Source organism: Mobula birostris, chromosome X (genome assembly GCF_030028105.1).
Source record: "Mobula birostris isolate sMobBir1 chromosome X, sMobBir1.hap1, whole genome shotgun sequence".
Lineage (NCBI taxonomy): Eukaryota > Metazoa > Chordata > Chondrichthyes > Myliobatiformes > Myliobatidae > Mobula > Mobula birostris.
Window position 1 is genome coordinate 1494493 of NC_092402.1, and position 19760 is coordinate 1514252.

Sequence of the window (19760 nt, forward strand, 5' to 3'; positions counted from 1 at the left end):
GACCAACATTTCCCCAAAACTCCAAAAATGACCAATTTATCCCCATACGCTCATTACTGGCCAACACCTCCCCAAATCCCAAAATTGACAATCTGCTCCCCAAATCTCAAAACTGCCCAACGCCTCTCTAAATCCCCATAACTGACCAATACCTACCCAAAGCCAATATCTGAACATCTCCCGAAACCCCCAAAATTGACCAACGCCCAACCAAATCACAGAAAAGACCAACACCTCCCCAACCTCTAAAGTAATCAACAACTCCCAGAAACCCAGAACTAACCAACACCTCCCCAAAGCCTCATAACTGACCGACACATCCCGAAACTCCCATAGCTAACCGAACTTCCCCAACCTTCCATTATTGAGCAAAACTTCCTCAACTTCTTATACTGAACAGACATCTCCACAAATCCCCATAACTGACCAATATCTCTCCATAACCCCTTAACTGAGCAACACCTCACCAAACTCCCATAAATGACTAACAACTCCTCAAATCTCCCATAATTGACCATCAGCTCCCCAAACCCCCATAACTGTCCAACAGCTCCCAGAACGGACAGACAGATCCCCCAAATGCCAATAACTGACAAATACCTCCTGTAACCCCATAGCTGACTAACAGCTCCTCAAACCCCCATAAATGACAAACATTTCCCCAGACCCCCATAACTGACCAACACATCTCCAAAACACCATAAATGACCAATGTTCCCCCAAACCCCATAACTGACCAACAACTCCCCGAACCCCCATATCCGACCAAAACCTGCCCAAATCCCTATAATTGGCCAACAGCTCCCCAAAACCTCATAAATGACCAACATCCCCCCCAAACTGCCAAAGTTGACCAACAACTCCCCGAATCCATTATCTGACCAACACCTCCATCAATCCCTCATAACTGACCTACACCTCACCAAATCCCCATCACTGCCCAACACATCCCGAAACTCCCATAACTGGCCGATATTTCCCCAAAACCCCAGAACTGACCAAAGTCTACTCCAAGAGCTCAGAACTGACCAACACTTTTCCAAATCCCAAAATTGAACAACATCTGCGAAAAACGCTAGAACTGACCAACATTTCCCCAAATCCCCATCACTGACCAACATCTCCCAAAATCCCAAACTTGACCAACACATTCACAAATCCCCATAACTGACCAACACCTCCCCAAATCCAAAACCTGACCAACACCTCCTCCAACCCCCATAAATGACCAACACCTTCACAAATCCCCATAACTGACCAACATCTCCACAAACCCCCATCACAGACCAACACTTTCCCAAAATCCCCATAACATGAACAACACATCACAAAACTTCTATATGACCAACATTTCCGCAAAACCCCAAAACTGACCCACTTCTCTCCAAACGCTCATTATTTAGCAACACCTCCCCAAATCCCAAAATTGACGCACATCTTCCGAAAACCCGATAAGGACCAACAGTTCCCCAAATTCCCTATTATGGAACACCACCTCCCAAACCCCAAAACAAACATCTCCCCAAACCCACAAAATTAACCAACACTCCAAATCACATAACTGACCAACACCTCCAACAATCCCTCATAACTTACCAACACCTTACCAAATCCGCAAAACTGACCAACATCTCCCCATAACCCCTTTAGTTGAGCAAGACCTCCCCAAACCCACATAACTGAATAAGAATTCCCCAAACCCCCATAACTGACCAACAGCTCCTCAAAACCCCCATGAGTGACCAACAGCACCCCAAACCTCCAATACCGACCAACACCTCCCTGAACACCTATAAATGACTAACAACTCCTCAAACCTCCCATAACTGACCAATAGTTCCCCAAACCCACATAACTGACCAACACATCCCCAAAACACAATAACTAACCAACCCATCCACAATCACACATAACTGACCAACATCTCCCAAACCAAAGTAACTGACCAACATCTCCCCAATTCGCCCATAACTGACCAACATCTTCCCAAATCGCCACAACTGACCAACATCTGCCCAAATCCCTATAACTGACCAATATCACTCCAAACCCTCGTGACTCACCAACTCGTCCCCAATCCCATAACTGACCAAAACTTCCCCAAATCCCCATAACTGACTAACAGCTCCCCAAATCCCCTATAACTGACCAACGTATCCCCAAAACACAACTGACCAATATCACACCAAACCCCATAACTGAGGAACACCTCTCCAAAACTCCCATAACCGACCAACGCCTTCTCAACCACCCAAAACTGACCTACATCTCCCCAAATCCCCATAACTAACCAAACCCTCCCCAAACCTCCATAACTGACCAACACTTCCCGAACTCCCAAAACTGACCAACACCTCCCCAAACCCCATAACTGACCAACACTTCCCCAAACCCCCCCAAATCTGAACAACGCCTCTCCAAATACCACTACTGACAAATATCTCCCCAAATCCCCCATAACTGACCAGCATCTCCCCAAACCCCATAAATAATCAACATGTCCACAATATCCCATAACTGACCAACACCTCCCCAAATCCATTAGCCGACCAAAATCTCCCCAATTCCCCATAACCGAACAAAATCTCCCCAAATCCCCCATAACCGAACAAAATCTCCCCAAATCCCTATAGATGACCAAAATATCCACAATTTCCCATAACTGAGCAACAGCTCACAAAACCACCATAACTGACCAACAGCTCCGCAAATTCCCTTATAACTGACCAACAGCTCCTCAAATCCTCCATAACTGTCCAACAGCTCCCCCAAAACCCAAAACGGACCAACAGATCCCCAAATGCCCATAACTGACCAACACCTCTTCTCACTCCCATAGCAGACTAACTCCTCAAATCCCCATAACTGACCAACACCTCCCCAAACCCCCATAACTGACCAATGCCTCCTCAAACACCTATAACTGACCAACATCCCCCCATACCTCCATAACTGTCCTCAACTTCCCAGATACCCATAAATGACCAACACCTACCTAGATCTCCATGACTGACCAACATCTCCCCAAAATCTCATAAATGTCCAACACTTCCTTGAACCCCTAAAACTGACCGACACTTCCCCAAATCCCATAACTGACCAAAATCTCCCCAAATCCCCTATAACTGACCAACATCTCCACAGACTCCCATAAAGGACCAACATATCCACAATTTCCCATAACAAAGCAACATCTCCCCAAATCCCCATAACTGACCAACACCACCCCGAATCTCCATGACCGATGAACACCTTCCCGAAGCCCCATAACTGACCAACAGCTCCTCAAACCCCACATAACTCTTTTCTTTCAATATTTTTTATTAATAATATATAAATTGCATAAATACAAATACAAAATTCATAAGGATACAAGTAATACGAATTACATTACACTTAAATCACAGTATCCCATATTCTAAATCAATCATGTAGAAAAAATTGAATTCTGAAATGAAATAAAATAAAATAATTGTATTTTATTTTTAAAAAATCTAACCCCACTACCAAAATGAGCTGGTTGGTTAAAAATAAAGGAGAAGAAAAAAATACAGTACCACATAGTATTATAATAATAATGGCTCAGATCCATACTTTAATAACAGTTCAAAGATTATGAAAATAACTCAGAAAGCTCACCAAACCAACATAACTGACCAACACCTCCCCAAATCCCATAACTGACCAAAATCTACCCAAATCCCCATAACTGACCAACATCTACCCAAATCCTCATAAATGACCAAAACCTCCCCAGATCTCAAAATTGACCACCATCTCCCCAAACCCCATAACTGACAAGATCTCACCAAACCCCCATAACTAACCAACGCCTCCCAAAATCCCAAAATTGACCAACACCTTCATAAAAGCCAAAAATTGACTAACACCTCCCCAATTCCCTAAACTGAAGAATTGCTCCCCTAAAATTCATCTGACCAAGGCCTCTCCAAGACCCCATAAATGACCAACACAGCTCCAATCCCCCATAACTGATCAACACTTCCCCAAACCCCTATATCTGAACATCTCCCCAAACCCACAAAATTGACCAACACCTCCCCAAATCCCATAAATGACGAATACCTCCCAAACTCCTAAAATGGCCAACACCTCCCCAAGCCCGCAACTGACCGACACATCCCGAAACCCCCATACCTAACCGAACTTCCCCAACCTTCCATTATTGAGCAACACCTCCTCAATCTTCTTATACTGAACAGACATCTCCACAAATCCCCATATCTGACCAACAACTCCCCAAAACCTCCTTAACTGAGCAACACCTCCCCAAACCCACATAAATGAACAAAATCTCCCCAAACCCCCATAACTGACCACCTCCCGAAATCCCCCATAACTGACCAACATCTCCCCAAAGCCCCATAAAGACCAACAGCTCCTCAGATCCCTCATAACTGACCAACATCTCCACAAACCCCCATAACTGACCAACATCTCCCCAAACCCTCATAACTGACCAACACCTTCCCAAATCCTCATAACTGTCCAACATCTCCCCAAACCAAAATAACTGACCAACATCTCCCCAATTTGCCCATATCTAACCCACATCTGCCATAACTGACCAACTTCTCTCCAAACATCCATGACTGACCAACTCCTCCCCAAAACACAATAACTGACCAATATCACCCCAATCCCCCATAACTGACCAACTTCTCTCCAGACCCCATAAATGACCAACACCTCCCCCAAACCTCCCATAACTAATTAACAGCTCACCAAACCAACACCTCCCCAAATCCCCCATAACTGACCAATTCCTCCACAAACCCCATAACTGACCAACACCTCCCCAAATCCCCATAACTGACCAACACCTCCCCGAACCCCATAACTGACCAACAGCTCCTCAAACCCCCCCCTAAGCTGAACAGCTCCCCAAACCCCCATAACTGATCAATACATCCCCAAAACACAATAACTGATGAATATCTCCCCAAACCCCATAACTGACCAACACCTCCCAAAATCCCCCATAACTGACTAACAGCCTCTCAAATCTCCCATAACTGACCAACAGCTCGTCAAACCCCCATAACTGACCATCAGCTTCCCAAATCACCATAACTGACCAACAGCTTTCCAAAACCCAATAACTGACCAACAGATCCCCAGATGCCCATAACTGACCAACACCTCCCCTAACTTCCATAACTGAGTACCAGCTCCTCAAACCCCCATAACTGACCAACAGCTCCCCAAATGCCCATAACTGACCAACAGCTCCTCAACCCCTCCTAAATTGAATAACAGCTCCCCAAACCCCAATAACTGATAAACACATCCCCAAACCCCTATAACTGACCAACACCTCCCCAAATCTCTCTTCACTGACCAACATCTCACCAAACCTCCGTAACTGACCAACATCTCCCCAAATCTCTCTTCACTGACCAACATCTCACCAAACCCCCATAACTGACCAACATCTCCACCGAACACCCACCCTCACAACATTAGCCCCAAATACCTCCCCACCCAGATATGGAGCACTGATGCAGATTAGTTTCCAGGTTGAGTCTGCAGAGAGGAAGGCAAATGCAATTTTAGCATTCATTTAAGAGGACTAGAATATAAAAGCAAGGATGTTTTGCTAAGGCTTTATAAGGCATTTGTCAGATGGCACTTACTGTATTTTGAGCAGATTTGGGCACCTTGTATAAGAAAAGATGTACTGACACTTGATTAGGTTCAGAGGAAGTTCACAAATATCACTCTGGGATTGAAGGGCTTGTCATATGAAGAGCATCTGACGGCTCTGGGTCTTCATTCACTTGAATTCAGAAGTCTGAGCAGGGATCTCATTGAAACATATCAAATATTTAAAGTGTATATGGAGAGGATGTTTCCTGCGGTGGGGGGATCTATGACCAGAGGACACAGCCTCAGAATAGAGGGGTATCCTTTTAGGATGGAGCTGAGGAGGAATATCTTTTGCCAGAGAGTGGTGCACCTGTGGAATTCGTTGCCACAGATGGCTGTGGAGACCAGGCTACTGGGTAATTTAAGGTGAAGGTTGATAGGTGCTTGATTAGTCAGGGTGTCTAAAGTAACTGGGAGAAGGCAGGAGAGTGGGGTCGAGAGGGATAATAAAGCAGCCCTGATGGAATGGTGGATCAGACTTAATGAGCCAAATAGCCTAATTCTGTCCCCGTGGTCAAAGTTCAAATTTCAAAGTATTTATACATTATACAACCTTGAGATTCTTCTCCTTATAGGCAGCCACAAAACAAAGAAACCCAAAAAAAATTCAAAGCCGACCATCAAACACCTAATGTGCAGAGGGAAAGCGAAAAAACAAATTGTGCAAACTATGCCCAGGATGAAATTGAGTCTACAGACTCGAAGACAGAGCAGGCCACAAGCTCCATTCAACGCAGAGCCGAGTGAACAGAGGCCGACTCTCCCCTCTGGCCCTGACACTCCGCCTTTGCAATCAGACCCTGTGTTTAAATCGTCCAGACATTGGGTCGTTCCTCACTCCAGGTCCTGGATCCTGTCCGGGCCTCAACCTCAATGCCTCGTTTCGGTCTGCACCTGACCTTCACAGACTGGATCGATCAAACCTTGGCTCTCGGTTTTGGTGGGACGGGGCCTCGCCTTTGCTTGCCTCAGCTCTGCTCACCTCAAATCTGCCTTGCACTCGCTCAACCTGTCTCTGCCTCATCTCCATTGTTTGCAGTGATTGTTTACCAGAAGCTTTCACCAGAAAATGCGGAACATCTGGCAGCTCTTGGGCTGTATTCCCTGGAGTTCAGGAGAATGAGGGGGGGATCTCATAGAAACATTCCGAATGTTAAAAGGCCTGAACAGATTAGATATGGCAAAGTTATTTCCCATGGTAGGGGAGTCTAGGACAAGAGGGCACGACTTCAGGGTTGAAGGACATCCACTTAGAACTGAGAGGCAGAGAACTTACTTTAGTGAGAGGGTGGTAAATCTGTGGAATTTGTTGCCACGAGGGGCTGTAGAGGCCGAGTCATTGGGTGCATTTATGGCAGAGATAGAAAGGTTCCTGATTAGCCAGGGCATCAAAGGGTATGGGGAGAAGGCAGGGGATTGGGGATGACTGGAAGAATTGGATCAGCCCATGATTGAATGGTGGAGCAGACTCGATGGGCTGAATGGCCTACTTCTGCTCCTATATCCTATGGGCCTGGAATGTAAATTAAACCCAGAAATCGACCTCGCATCAACCACATGCGCCAGCAGCTCGTTCAACGCTCTCGCCGCCCTTTGAGTGAAGAGGCTCCCCTTTAAACTTTTCACCTTTCACTCTTAACCCATGACCTCTAGTTGTAGTCCCGCCTAACCTCTGTGTAAAAAGGCTGCTTGCATTTACCTTATCTATACCCCTCATAATGCTGCATACCTCTATCAAATCTCCTCTCAATCTCCTACGTTCCAAGGAATTAAAGTCCTAATGTCTTCAGTCTTTCCCTGTAGCTTGGGTCCTCCAGACCCGACAACACCCTTGTAAATTTTCTCTGCACTCTTTCAACCTTGTTGACATCTTTCCTGCGGGCAGCTGACCAAAACTGCACACAATACTCCAAATCAGGCCTCACCAACCTTTTACGCAACTTTAACCTAACGTCGCATCTCCCCTACTCAATGCTTCAGATTTATGAAGGCCAGTGTGCCAAAAGCTTTCTTTACAATCCTATCAACCTGGGACGCTGCTGTCAATGAATTATAGACCCGTATTCCCAGATCTCTTTGTCCTACCCCACTCCAGTGTAAGACCAACACTGGTTGATCTTTTCCCCTTCCGGCCTGTCGGCCAGCCTAATCTTGTATCTTGCGCAGTTCAGAAGTGGGAGATGACATTTCAACCCAGGTCTCCGTGCATCTCCCCTTTTCCCCAGACTATCCCCAATCTGCCGCCTGGAAAGTGCTTCACCTGGGGTTGATCTAAACCACATCTCGCCATCAACTCCGCGACACTTGCACCTTCCTCGTTTCAAATAATCGATGCAGGTTTAGGTGTGGAACGGCACTCTGAAAATCCCCACCTCCTGTTTCCTGTCAGAGGAACTGTCCGCAACACATTTCCCCAGCCCCGTGTGCTTGAAGGTCAACACCGGTCGATGGCTTTCAGCAAACCGCATCAAGCCCAGATCTGCCCTGTTACCCCTCCTCTCCAGCGGATTGGCCCGTACCTGCAGACGTACACTGACTGTGCAGACGTCCGAAGCACACATCTATCGCTAGGCTGCCCAAGACCTCTCCACAGTACTTGTATTCGTCAACGTGGAGCTGGGAGTGAGTTTTTAAAAGTCCGGGTTGTACAGCATACGTTGAGTTTGACAATGTCTTTAGGCACATATATTTATTCAGCTCGGGTGCCCAAAACCTTTACACGGTACTGTATTTGTCAACGTGGAGCGGAGAGAGCAAGTTTCCAGGTTACACAACGTACAGTTCTGTGAACACAGAACATGGAAATTTACAGCACATCACAGGCCCTTCGGCCCACAATGTTGTGCTGACCATGTAACCTACTCTAGAGACTGCCTAGAATTTCCCTAGTGCGTAACCCACTACTTTTCTAAGCTCCTGTGCTGAAGTCTCAGACATGTATACGTATATACATAGATAGCTAGGGTGCGTAAGCCTTTTTCACAGTACGGTAGTAATTTCATGTATTGCACTGTATTCCTGCCGCAAAGAAAAACTAATTCTCACTTGATATGTGAGTGATGATAAACCTGATTCTGTTATGGGTCTCTGTTGTAGACTGAGAGTGGGAGAAGTGGGAGGCAGTGGGAAGCACCAGAGAGACATTCTGCAATGACTATTTGAAATCAAATGGCCCTACTTGGTGTCTGAGGGCTGGGTGTGTCTGCACCCACCCCTGGCACTCCTTCTCTGCCACCTGTCCCACACCTCTCCTGTGGCGTTCCAGCCTCACCGTTCCCAGCACACTTTGATCCTGCCAGATTAGCAATGCGCTCTCCGCTCCGCATTGACAAATAGAGTACTGTGCAAACCTCTTGGGCACCCCAGCTATATATAGATACGAACACAGACTGTGGAAAGTTATTAATGTTTTAGACCATAAGACCAGGAGCAGAATTAGACCACTTGGCCCATCGAGTCTGCTCCAGTATTTCATCACAGCCGATCCAATTTTCCTCTCAATCCCAATCTCCTGTTTTCTCCCCGTATCCATCATGCCCTGACCAATCAACAGTCTATCATCCTCTGCCTTAAAAATACATGCTGTGGCAAACAATTCCTCCTCATCTTTCTAAAAGGACGTCCCTCTATTCTGAGGCTGTGTGCTCTGGTGTTAGGCTCTCCCACCACAGGAAACATCCTCTCCACATCCACTCAATCTGTGTCCTCTGGTCCTAGACTTCCCCCACTATAGGAAGCATCCTCTCCACATCCACTCTGTCTGTGCCCTCTGGTCCTAGACTCCATCACTATAGGAAACTCCTCTCCACATCCACTCTATCTGTGTCCTCTGGTCCTAGACTCCTCCACTATAGGAAACTCCTCTCCACATCCACTCTATCTGTGTCCTCTGGTCCTAGACTCCCCCACTATAGGAAACTCCTCTCCACATCCACTCTATCTGTGTCCTCTGGTCCTAGACTCCTCCACTATAGGAAACTCCTCTCCACATCCACTCTATCTGTGTCCTCTGGTCCTAGACTCCCCCACTATAGGAAACATCCTCTCCACATCCACTCTATCTGTGTCCTCCGGTCCTAGACTCCCCCACTATAGGAAGCATCCTCTCCACATCCACTCTATCTGTGTCCTCTGGTCCTAGACTCCCCCACCATAGGAAACATCCTCTCCACATCCACTCTATCTGTGTCCTCTAGTCCTAGACTCCCCCACTATAGGAAACATCCTCTCCACATCCAGTCTATCTGTGTCCTCTGGTCCTAGACTCCCACTATAGGAAACATCCTCTCCACATCCACTCTATCTGTGCCCTCTGGTCCTTGACTCCCTCACTATAGGAAACATCCTCTCCACATCCACTCTATTTGTGTCCTCTGGTCCTAGACTCCCTCACTATAGGAAACATCCTCTCCACATCCACTCTATCTGTGTCCTCTGGTCCTAGACTCCCCCACTATGGGAAACAACCTCTCCACATCCACTCTATCAAGGCCTTTCACTATTTGATAGGTTTCAATGAGGTCACCCCTCATTCTTCCGAAGTTTAGTGAGTACAGGCCCGGAGCCATCAAACACTCTTCATATGACAAGCCGTATGATCCTGGAATCATTTTCCTGAACCTCCTTTGAACCATCTCCAGTTTCAGCACATCCTATCCAGACAAGGGGCCCACAACTGCTCATAATACTCCAAGTGAGGCCTCACCAGTGCTTTGTAAATCCTCAGCATTACATCCTTGCTTTTATATTCTCGTCCTCTGGAAATGAATGCTAACATCGCAGTTGTCTTCCTCACCACAGACTCAACCTGCAAGTCAACCTTTAGGGAATCCTGCACAAGGACTCCCAGGTCCCTTTGTGCCTCAGATTTTTGTATTTTCTCTCCACTTAGAAAGCAGTCAACCCTTTAATTTCTTCTGCCAAAGGGTGCGTGACCATATACTTCCCGACACTGTATTCTATCTGCCATTTCTTTGCCCATTCTCCTAATCTGTCTATGCCCCTCCACCCATCTTCATATCGCCTGCAAGCTTTACAACAAAGCCATCAATTCTGTCATCCGAGTCCTTGGCATATAATGTAAAAAGGGTCGGCCTCAACACTGACCCCTGTGGAGCACCGCAGGTCACCGGCAGCCAACTAGAAAAGGCTCCCTTTATTCCCACTCTTTGCCTCCTGCCAATCAACCAGTGCTTTATCTGTGCTGGACTCTTTCCTGTAATACCATGGGCTCAAATCTTTCCAGTAATACTTATGGTTTTTTTGAGTGCATTGTTAGAAAGTGATTTGAGTGTTTTTCCCCATCCTGACTGGTCTGGCAGTCTTTGACTCTCAATGTTTCTCCTTTTTTGTGAGAATTTGCCCCTCCTGACAGGCTGTTGGACAGGCCGACCTTGTGTCTCTGTCAGTTCGGAAATGGGAGCGGGCATTTAATGGGAACAGCTCCCGATCCAACGCTCTGAATTTCACGGCGTAATTAATTCCAAGCACAGGGTAGGAAATGGACACAGGCCCAGCCCTGAGGCTGCGACGGGGTCCTGTTCCTGAGAGAGGCCCATGAGTCGAGATTGAACACCGACAGTGTATGGGAGATGGCGCCAGGGTGCGGAGAGGTCAGGAATGGCTTCTTCAGCAGGGTGATCTAGGCCTGGAGCCACTCGCCATGGTGGGACCCGGGTCCCAGTGCGAGGTTCGGACAATTTAAATGCCAGCCCAGATAGACTAGGGGGATGCTAAGGCTGTGAGGCTGTCTCCCCGCCCCACCCCAGGCTCCTGTGCTTCAAGCCTGCAAACTTTGCGGTGATTTGTCCCGCGAATATGATGAACTGAATCCTGAGGCTTTAGGGCCTACTCCGGGCTGCTCCTGGGATTCGGATCTAAGGACTTATTTGTATCGGAATGCTGTTGTTGTTGCTGCTTGCTTCTGTTGTTTGCATGATTTGTTTTGTTTTTTTTTCTTACAGCCGGGACACGACATCCACAGTCAACCCTGATCAATGGAGGACCCCCTCTCAGATCTCCCATCCAAGTTCCACCAGGGACGTCCACCCTGGGTTTTAGACTGCAAGACCATGGCTACACAGGTCGACAGGGTGATTAAGAAGGCGCGTGGCATGCTTGCCTTCAATGGCCGAGGCACTGAGTTCAAAAGTCAGGAAACTACATTGGAGCTTTATAAAACTCTGGTTAGGCCGCATCTGGAGTATCGCAGACAGTCCCGCTCACCTCACTATAGGAAGGATGTCAAGGCTTTGGAGAGGGTGCAAGACAGGTTCACCAAGGCTCTGCCAGGGACAATAGACAACAGGTGCAGGAGTAGGCCATTCAGCCCTTCGAGCCAGCACCGCCATTCACTGTGATCATGGCTGATCATCCACAATCAGTATCCAGTTCCTGCCTTATCCCCATAACCTTTGATTCCACTTTTGAAAGCATCCAGAGACTTGGCCTCCACAGCCTTCTGGGGCAGAGCATTCCATATATCCACCACTCTCTGGGTGAAAAAGTTTTTCCTCAACTCCGTTCTAAATGGCCTACCCCTTATTCTTAAACTGTGGCCTCTGGTTCTGGACTCACCCATCAGCGGGAACATGCTTCCTGCCTCCAGCGTGCCCAATCCCTTAATAATCTTATATGTTTCAATAAGATCCCCTCTCAGCCTTCTAAATTCCAGAGTATACAAGCCCAGTCACTCCAATCTTTCGACATATGACAGTCCCACCATCCCGGGAATTAACCTTGTGAACCTACGCTGCACTCCCTCAATAGCAAGAAATTCCTTCCTCAAACTTGGAGACCAAAACTGCACACAGTACTCCAGGTGTGGTCTCACCAGGGCCCTGTACAGCTGCAGAAGGACCTCTTTGCTCTTATACTCAATTCCCCCTGTTATGAAGGCCAGCATGCCATTAGCTTTCTTCACTGCCTGCTGTACTTGCATGCTTGCTTTCAGTGACTGATGTACAAGAACACCTAGATCTCATTGTACTTCCCCTTTTCCTAACTTGACTCCATTTAGATAATAATCTGCCTTCCCGTTCTTACTGCCAAAGTGGATAACCTCACATTTATCCACATTAAACTGCATCTGCCCACTCACCCAGCCTGTCCAAGTCACCCTGCATTCTCATAACATCCTCCTCACATTTCACGCTGCCACCCAGCTTTGTGTCATCGGCAAAATTTGCTAATGTTACTTTTAATTCCCTCATCTAAATCATTGATATATTAATGATTTATATATTAATGTCAGAGGGTACGTGCTATAAGGAGAGGCTGGACAAATTTGGAAGTGGATTTTTTTTGGGGAGGGGTTCTCAGTTGCAGACCCCAGTTAGTTCAGACTGGCAACAACATCTCCTGCGCAGTTTCCATTGGCATGGGCGCGCCACGGGGCTCTACTCGCTTTACGCTTCTGACTGCGAGGCGAAGCGCAGCTCCAACGCCCTATTCCAGTCTGCCGACTCAGCGGGCCGGAGGGAGATCGGAAATCCGGCCGAGTGGTGCCACAACAACAACACCCTCTCACTCAACGCCAGCAAGGCGTTGTGTGCTGGGGCAGCAGGCTGAGGGTAGCAGACACCAACAGAATCAACAAACTCATCCGTAAGGCCAGTGATGTTGTGGGGATGGAACTGGACTCTCTGTCTGAAAAGAGGATGCTGTCCAAGTTGCATGCCATCTTGGACAATGTCTCCCATCCACTACATAATGGACTGGGTGGGCACAGGAGTACATTCAGCCAGAGACTCATTCCACCGAGATGCAACACAGAGCGTCATAGGAAGTCATTCCTGCCTGTGGCCATCAAACTTTACAACTCCTCCCTTGGAGGGTCAGACACCCTGAACCAATAGGCTGGTCCTGGACTTATTTCATAATTTACATATTACTATTTAACTATTTATGGTTCTATGACTATTTATTATTTATGGTGCAACCGTAAGGAAAACCAATTTCCCCCGGGATCAATAAAGTATGACTATGACTATGTGACCCAGGTTCGATTCCCATCACATGGTAGTGTAGTGGTTAACACAACGTTTTACAGTCCCAGTGACCCGGGTTCAATTCCCATCACACGGTAGTGTAGTGGTTAACACAACGTTTTACAGTACCAGTGACCCGGGTTCAATTCCCATCGCACGGTAGTGTAGTGGTTAACACAACATTTTACAGTACCAGTGACCGGGGTTCGATTCCCATCACATGGTAGTGTAGTGGTTAACACAACGCTTTACAGTACCAGTGACCGGGGTTCAATTCCCATCACATGGTAGTGTAGTGGTTAACACAACGTTTTACAGTCCCAGTGACCCGGGTTCAATTCCCATCACATGGTAGTGTAGTGGTTAACACAACGTTTTACAGTCCCAGTGACCCGGGTTCAATTCCCATCACACGGTAGTGTAGTGGTTAACACAACGTTTTACAGTCCCAGTGACCCGGGTTCAATTCCCATCACACGGTAGTGTAGTGGTTAACACAACGCTTTACAGTACCAGTGACCGGGGTTCAATTCCCATCACACGGTAGTGTAGTGGTTAACACAATGTTTTACAGTCCCAGTGACCCGGGTTCGATTCCCATCGCACGGTAGTGTAGTGGTTAACACGTTTTTCAGTACCAGTGACCCGGGTTCGTTTCCCATCACACGGTAGTGTAGTGGTTAACACAACGCTTTACAGTCCCAGTGACCCGGGTTCAATTCCCATCACACGGTAGTGTAGTGGTTAACACAACGCTTTACAGTACCAGTGACCCGGGTTCAATTCCCGCCGCTGCCTGTAGGGAGTTTGAACTTTCTCCTCATGGCCGTGTGGATTTCCTCCGGGTTGTACGGTTTCCTCCCGCAGTCCAGAGGCTGATCAATTGATCATTGTGGATTGGCCTGTGGTTACTCTGAGGTTAAGTTTGGGGACTGCTGGTCAGTGCAGCTCAAAGGCCCCTCCACACTGTATCTCAATAAATAAACCGGAGGCTGCGGGTGAAGGGTGAAAGGTGAAATGTTTAAGGGGAACACAGGGAGATCGGAAATCCAGCAGAGTGGCGCCACAACAACACCCTCTCACTCAACGTCAGCAAAACCGAGGCTGACTTCAGGAGACAGGAAGCAGAGGTCGATGGGCCAGTCCTCATCAAAGGACTAGAGGTAGAGAGGGGCACCAGATTTAAATCCCTCTGTGTTATTGTTTTTCCTGGGCCTGGAATGTAAGTGCAACTACAGAGAGAACACAGCAGCATCTCCACTTCCTCAGGAGTGTGTGAAGATTCAGCGCGACATCTAAAACTCTGACAAACTTTGGCAGATGTGTTGTGCAGAGCGTATTGACTGGCTGCATCACAGCATGGTACAGAAACGCCAATGCCCTTGAGCAGAAAATCCTACTAAAAGCCCAGTCCCAGTCCATCACAGGCAAAGCCCTCCCCACCACTGAGCACATCTACATGGAGCATCGTCACAGGAAACCAGAATCCATCATCAGGAAGGAGGTACAGGAGCCTCAGGTCCCACACCACCAGGTTCAGGAACAGTTATTACCCCCCAACTATCAGGAAGGAGGTACAGGAGCCTCAGGACCCACACCACCGGGTTCAGGAACAGTTATTACCCCCTCAACCATCAGGAAGGAGGTACAGGAGCCTCAGGACCCACACCGCCAGGTTCAGGAACAGTTATTACCCCTCAACCATCAGGAAGGAGGTACAGGAGCCTCAGGACCCACACCGCCAGTTTCAGGAACAGTTATTACCCCCTCAACCATCAGGCTCTTAAACCAGAGGGGATAACTTCACTTACCCCATCACTGAACTGTTCCCACAACCAATGTACTCACTTTCAAGGACTCTTCATCTCACGTTCTCAATATTTATTGCTTATTTATTTAGTATTATTATTACTTTCTCTTTGTATTTGCACAGCTTGTTGTCTCCTGTACCCTGGCTGATTGCCCAAGTTGGGTGGTCCTTCACGGACTCTGTTATGGTTGTTGTTCCACTATGGATTCAGTGAGTATGCCCACAAGAAAATGAATCTCAGGGTTGCACATGGTGACCTTGATAATGAATTTACTTTGGACATTGAGATGTTTCCTCTGGAGTCGCAGAGGCTGAGCGAGGGCCTGTTAGAGCCAGGGGCTCCCCAACCTTTTTTAAGCCATGGACCCAGGGATATTGCTCAGGAAACCCTGCTGCGGTTTAAAGAAGAATCTGAGAGGCAAAGGTAGGGTAGGCAGAGAGTGCAATGGAGGCTATGGACCGCGGACAGACTGGGAGCGGAGGGACAGAGCCCCCCTAATCCAGGCACCCCGGGTCCGGGACAAGGGCACCCAGCGAGGGCTCGGCATGGGACACCAGGGTGGTTTCTGGACGGGGAGCCAGAGTGGGTTGGGGAGGGTCAGGATGGTGCGCCAGGCAGCTTGCAGGAGAGACAGGGCCCCGGGAGGGTGCTGGGCGGGCTGCCGGGGTGGGGGGGGGGGTGGGTGGTGTTGCTGGACAGTACCCCCGTGAGGGTGCCCTGCATGGCGCCAAGGAAGCCGCTGGCAACCGTTACGCTACTGGAGGGAGGTGGGATGGAGCTGGGGAGGCGACGGAGGGTGGTAGGGGGTCGGTGACTTGTATTGGAGGGCGGAGGGCAGTGACCGAGGCTGAAATTGGAGGGATGCGGAAGTGTGCTGAGGGTGGCAATGAGATCTGCAGATGCCAGCCGTGGGGGTGGGGGTGGGGTGGGGGAGCTCCCGGTGATACGGAAGGGATCTGGGCCGAGGGTGCCCAGCCCAACCAGGGTGCCTCATGGACAGGAGGCCATGGAGTTTACAGAACAGGGCACCAGGAAATCTCCGGGCACAGCGCCGAAGGGAGGGGCTCTGGATAAGGAGCCGGGGGCGGGGAGGGGGCGTCTGGACAGGCCAACGGTGGGGGGGGGGGGGGTGCTCTGGATAGGGTACTGGCGAGAGATCTGGACTGGGTGCCAGGGAAGTTTCTGGGCACAACGTCAGGGCACCACAAACCTGCTGAACAGGTTCTTAACAGGGAACCTGGGAAGGTTCTGACACAGTGCCAGCGAGACTGAGGGAAGAGCCCAGGGGAGGCTAGAGCTGGGGGGGGGGGGTGGAAGAGTGTGCAAGGGAGGGGTTCTGGATGGGGAACCGGGCAGGGTGCCAAGGAAGGTTGTAGGGCCGGGTGACGGGGAAGGCTCCTGCCCTGTACCCTCCCTGGCTCCTCGCCCAGCTCACTTCCCAGCGCACCTCCCAGCAGGATTTCACAGCCCTACTCTGCACCCTCCCTCAAACTCCCTGGCACCCATCCAGATCCGTCCCTAGTGGTCTGTCGTCCGATCCCTGTGTCGCCACGTCCAGACCCTCTCCACCGCCTTGCCCTGGTACGTGGTGCAGAATCTTCTCTGGCGCTCAGTCCTAAAAACGCCCCCGGAGCTAGGTCTAGGAACCTTGCAGGTGCCCTGCCCAGCACCCTCCCTGGCTCCCATGAACCCCCTGTCCAGCAGGATCCCTGGTGCACCGTCCGCAAACCTCACCACTCTCCCCTAACGATCTCCCTGGCGCCCCACCCAAACCCTCCTCGACACCGCACCCTGCAGGCTCCTTGGTGCCCCATCCTGCAACCCCGCCCCGCCCCCCCTCCCATGCCCTGTCCTGGAGCCCTCCCTGGCACCGGCTCCAGTGCCCTTTGCTGGCGACCGGCCCTCCACACTTGTCGGCAACCCATCAAGAACCCGACCCGGCGCCACATCCTACAGGTCCAACAGACTCCATGGCACCCCATCCAGAGCCCCCATTGGCAGCCCCGCCCGGAACTCTCCTTGGCTCCCCTTCCCGTAAACACCCTGGTGCTCGGGAGTATGCTAGGGTGGGGTGTGGGCAGCAGGGAGGGATCGGGACCTGGCGGGTGCAGGATATGGCACCCGGAAACCGCTGGGCGAAGTGCCGGGGGGGGCCTGATAGGCGGGGCACCGAGGAAGGCTCAGGACCCGCTGCCGGGGAGTTTGCCCCGTACGCAGGATATGGTGCCCAGAAACTGCAGGGCGGGGCGCCCGGGGAGGGGCTGTCAACGGGATCCGACGGAGTTCCCTGGATGGGCTTCCAGTGGCGGAGCCAGGGAAAGCGGTGGTGCAGAACGGGTTTGCAGGATGGGGCGCCGGGGTCCTGCTGACCGGGGCCCGGGGAGGGTGCAGGGCGGGGCGCCGGGGAGGGTTCCTGAACCCAGCGCCCCCAAGTTCTCGGGACAGATCGCCAGGGAGATTTCGGGACCGGACGCCGGTCGGGGTGCGAGGGCGATACGGTGCTGGAGGTGGGATGTTGATGGTGGTCGTGGGGGTGGGGAAGATGGGGAGCGTGATGATAAAGAGGGTGGAGGGGAATAGGGGAGGAGGATGCTAGAGGGGTCGGGAGAGGGGGGAAGGGAATTGGAGGGTCGGGGGTAACTGAGAGGCTGGAAATTGTGTGTGTGTGGGGGGAGGGAGAATACGGAAGTTTTGAATGTGACTATTAGATCCGCAGGTGCCGCGGCCATGTGGGGGTGGGACCCGGTGAGGCGGAGAGGGTCCGGGGCGAGGGCAGCCCGCGCCCACCGGAGTCGGTGCCCGAAGGACAGTACCCGACACCGCATCTCGCCCGTCGGACTGTTCCAACCGACCGAAGCCAGCCACCGACTGCAGGAGGAGGGTGGCCGAAATCCGGCACGGTCCAACCCTCGCCAGCACACGCTGGTGCCGAGGACGGCGCACAGCCAGTGCAGAATGACGGGAGGAGCATTCGCCGGGAGACTGCCCTCTGCCTCCGCCGGCCCCGTTCCCAGACACAACACATCTGCACCAGAATCCAGAGACTGTCGCACATCTGGCCTGAATCGGCCACTGGACAGGAGCGGGTGCCCCGGCTGCCCGCCCTTCCCCCGGCCCACGCTCACGTCACTCACCGGCTGTGCAGGCGGCGGCGGCCGTCAGGAGCAGCCACAGCGCGGCGGCGGCGGCTCGGTCCCGGCACATGTCTGCGGCTCCAACACCCACGAACCGCAAGCTCGGTGCGGGCGGGACGGCGCTCCGGCTCGGCTCTCGCTGTCGCTTCTGCAGCGCTGCAGTGGAGCCTCCGCTCTGCCCGGGGGGAAGGATGCCGCAGTCGGTGACGTGATGTGTCCCCTCCCACCGACGGCCGGCCGCGGACTGCAGGAGCAAACGCTCCGTCCACACACGCCGGCTTGCGGGCGCGCCGCCCGGCCGTTCCCGCTGTCCCGCCGTGGGCGTGACAGCGACTCGCTGACGCCGCTTAGATCCGTGATCCCCTTCACCCTTCACCCACAGGTTGTATCTTACCCAAACTCACGGCGAAATTCCCGCTTGGATGTACCCTTCATGATTCTGTGTATCAAACCTCCCCTCACTATCCTACCCGATTCAACCTCCCCATGTAACTCCCGTCCCGACAACCTCCCCTTAAATTCTTCTACACTCCTTCAACCTTGTTTACATCTTCTCTCTGGGTATTAAGATCATAATCAGATTTAATGTCCTGAAATTCAGTCAAAGAAAATTCATTGTCAAAGTGAATATATCTCACCATATACAAGCCTGAAATTCATTTTCCCGCGGGCATACTCAATAAATCTTCAATGAAATAACGGCCATCATAAAATCAGCGAAAGACCGCACCAACTTGGGCGTCCAGCACTGTACAGACGGCCACAAGCTGTGCAAGTACGGAAAGAAAGAAGGAATAAATCAGATGGACAGACAGGTAGATGGATGGAGAGTTCTTGAAACTGGGAACAGTTCAGTGATGGGGCAGGTGAAGTAACCCCTTCTGGTTTATGAGCCTGATGGTTGGTCCTGTACCTCCTTCCTGATGGTTGAGGAGTAATAACTGCTCCTGAACCTGGTGGTGCGGGTCCTGAGGCTCCTGTACCTCCTTCCTGATGGTTGAGGGGTAATAACTGTTCCTGATCCTGGTGGTGTGGGTCCTGAGGCTCCCGTACCTCCTTCCTGATGGTTGAGGGGTAATAACTGTTCCTGAACCTGATGGTGTGGGACCTGAGGCTCCTGTACCTCCTCCCTGATGGTTGAGGGGTAATAACTGTTC

General features: G+C 50.6%; 1 protein-coding gene across 1 annotated transcript in view; it reads right to left on the reverse strand.

Moving 5' to 3' along the window:
• Positions 1–18863, reverse strand: part of cntnap1 (contactin associated protein 1) — a 108260-nt gene extending 89397 nt beyond the window's left edge. Inside the window, exon 1 of the mRNA XM_072249619.1 lies at positions 18604–18863. Coding sequence (XP_072105720.1) covers positions 18604–18673 — 70 coding nt within the window. The 5' untranslated portion in view covers positions 18674–18863. The remainder of the gene's footprint in view (positions 1–18603) is intronic.
• Between the last annotated feature and the right edge of the window lie 897 nt (positions 18864–19760).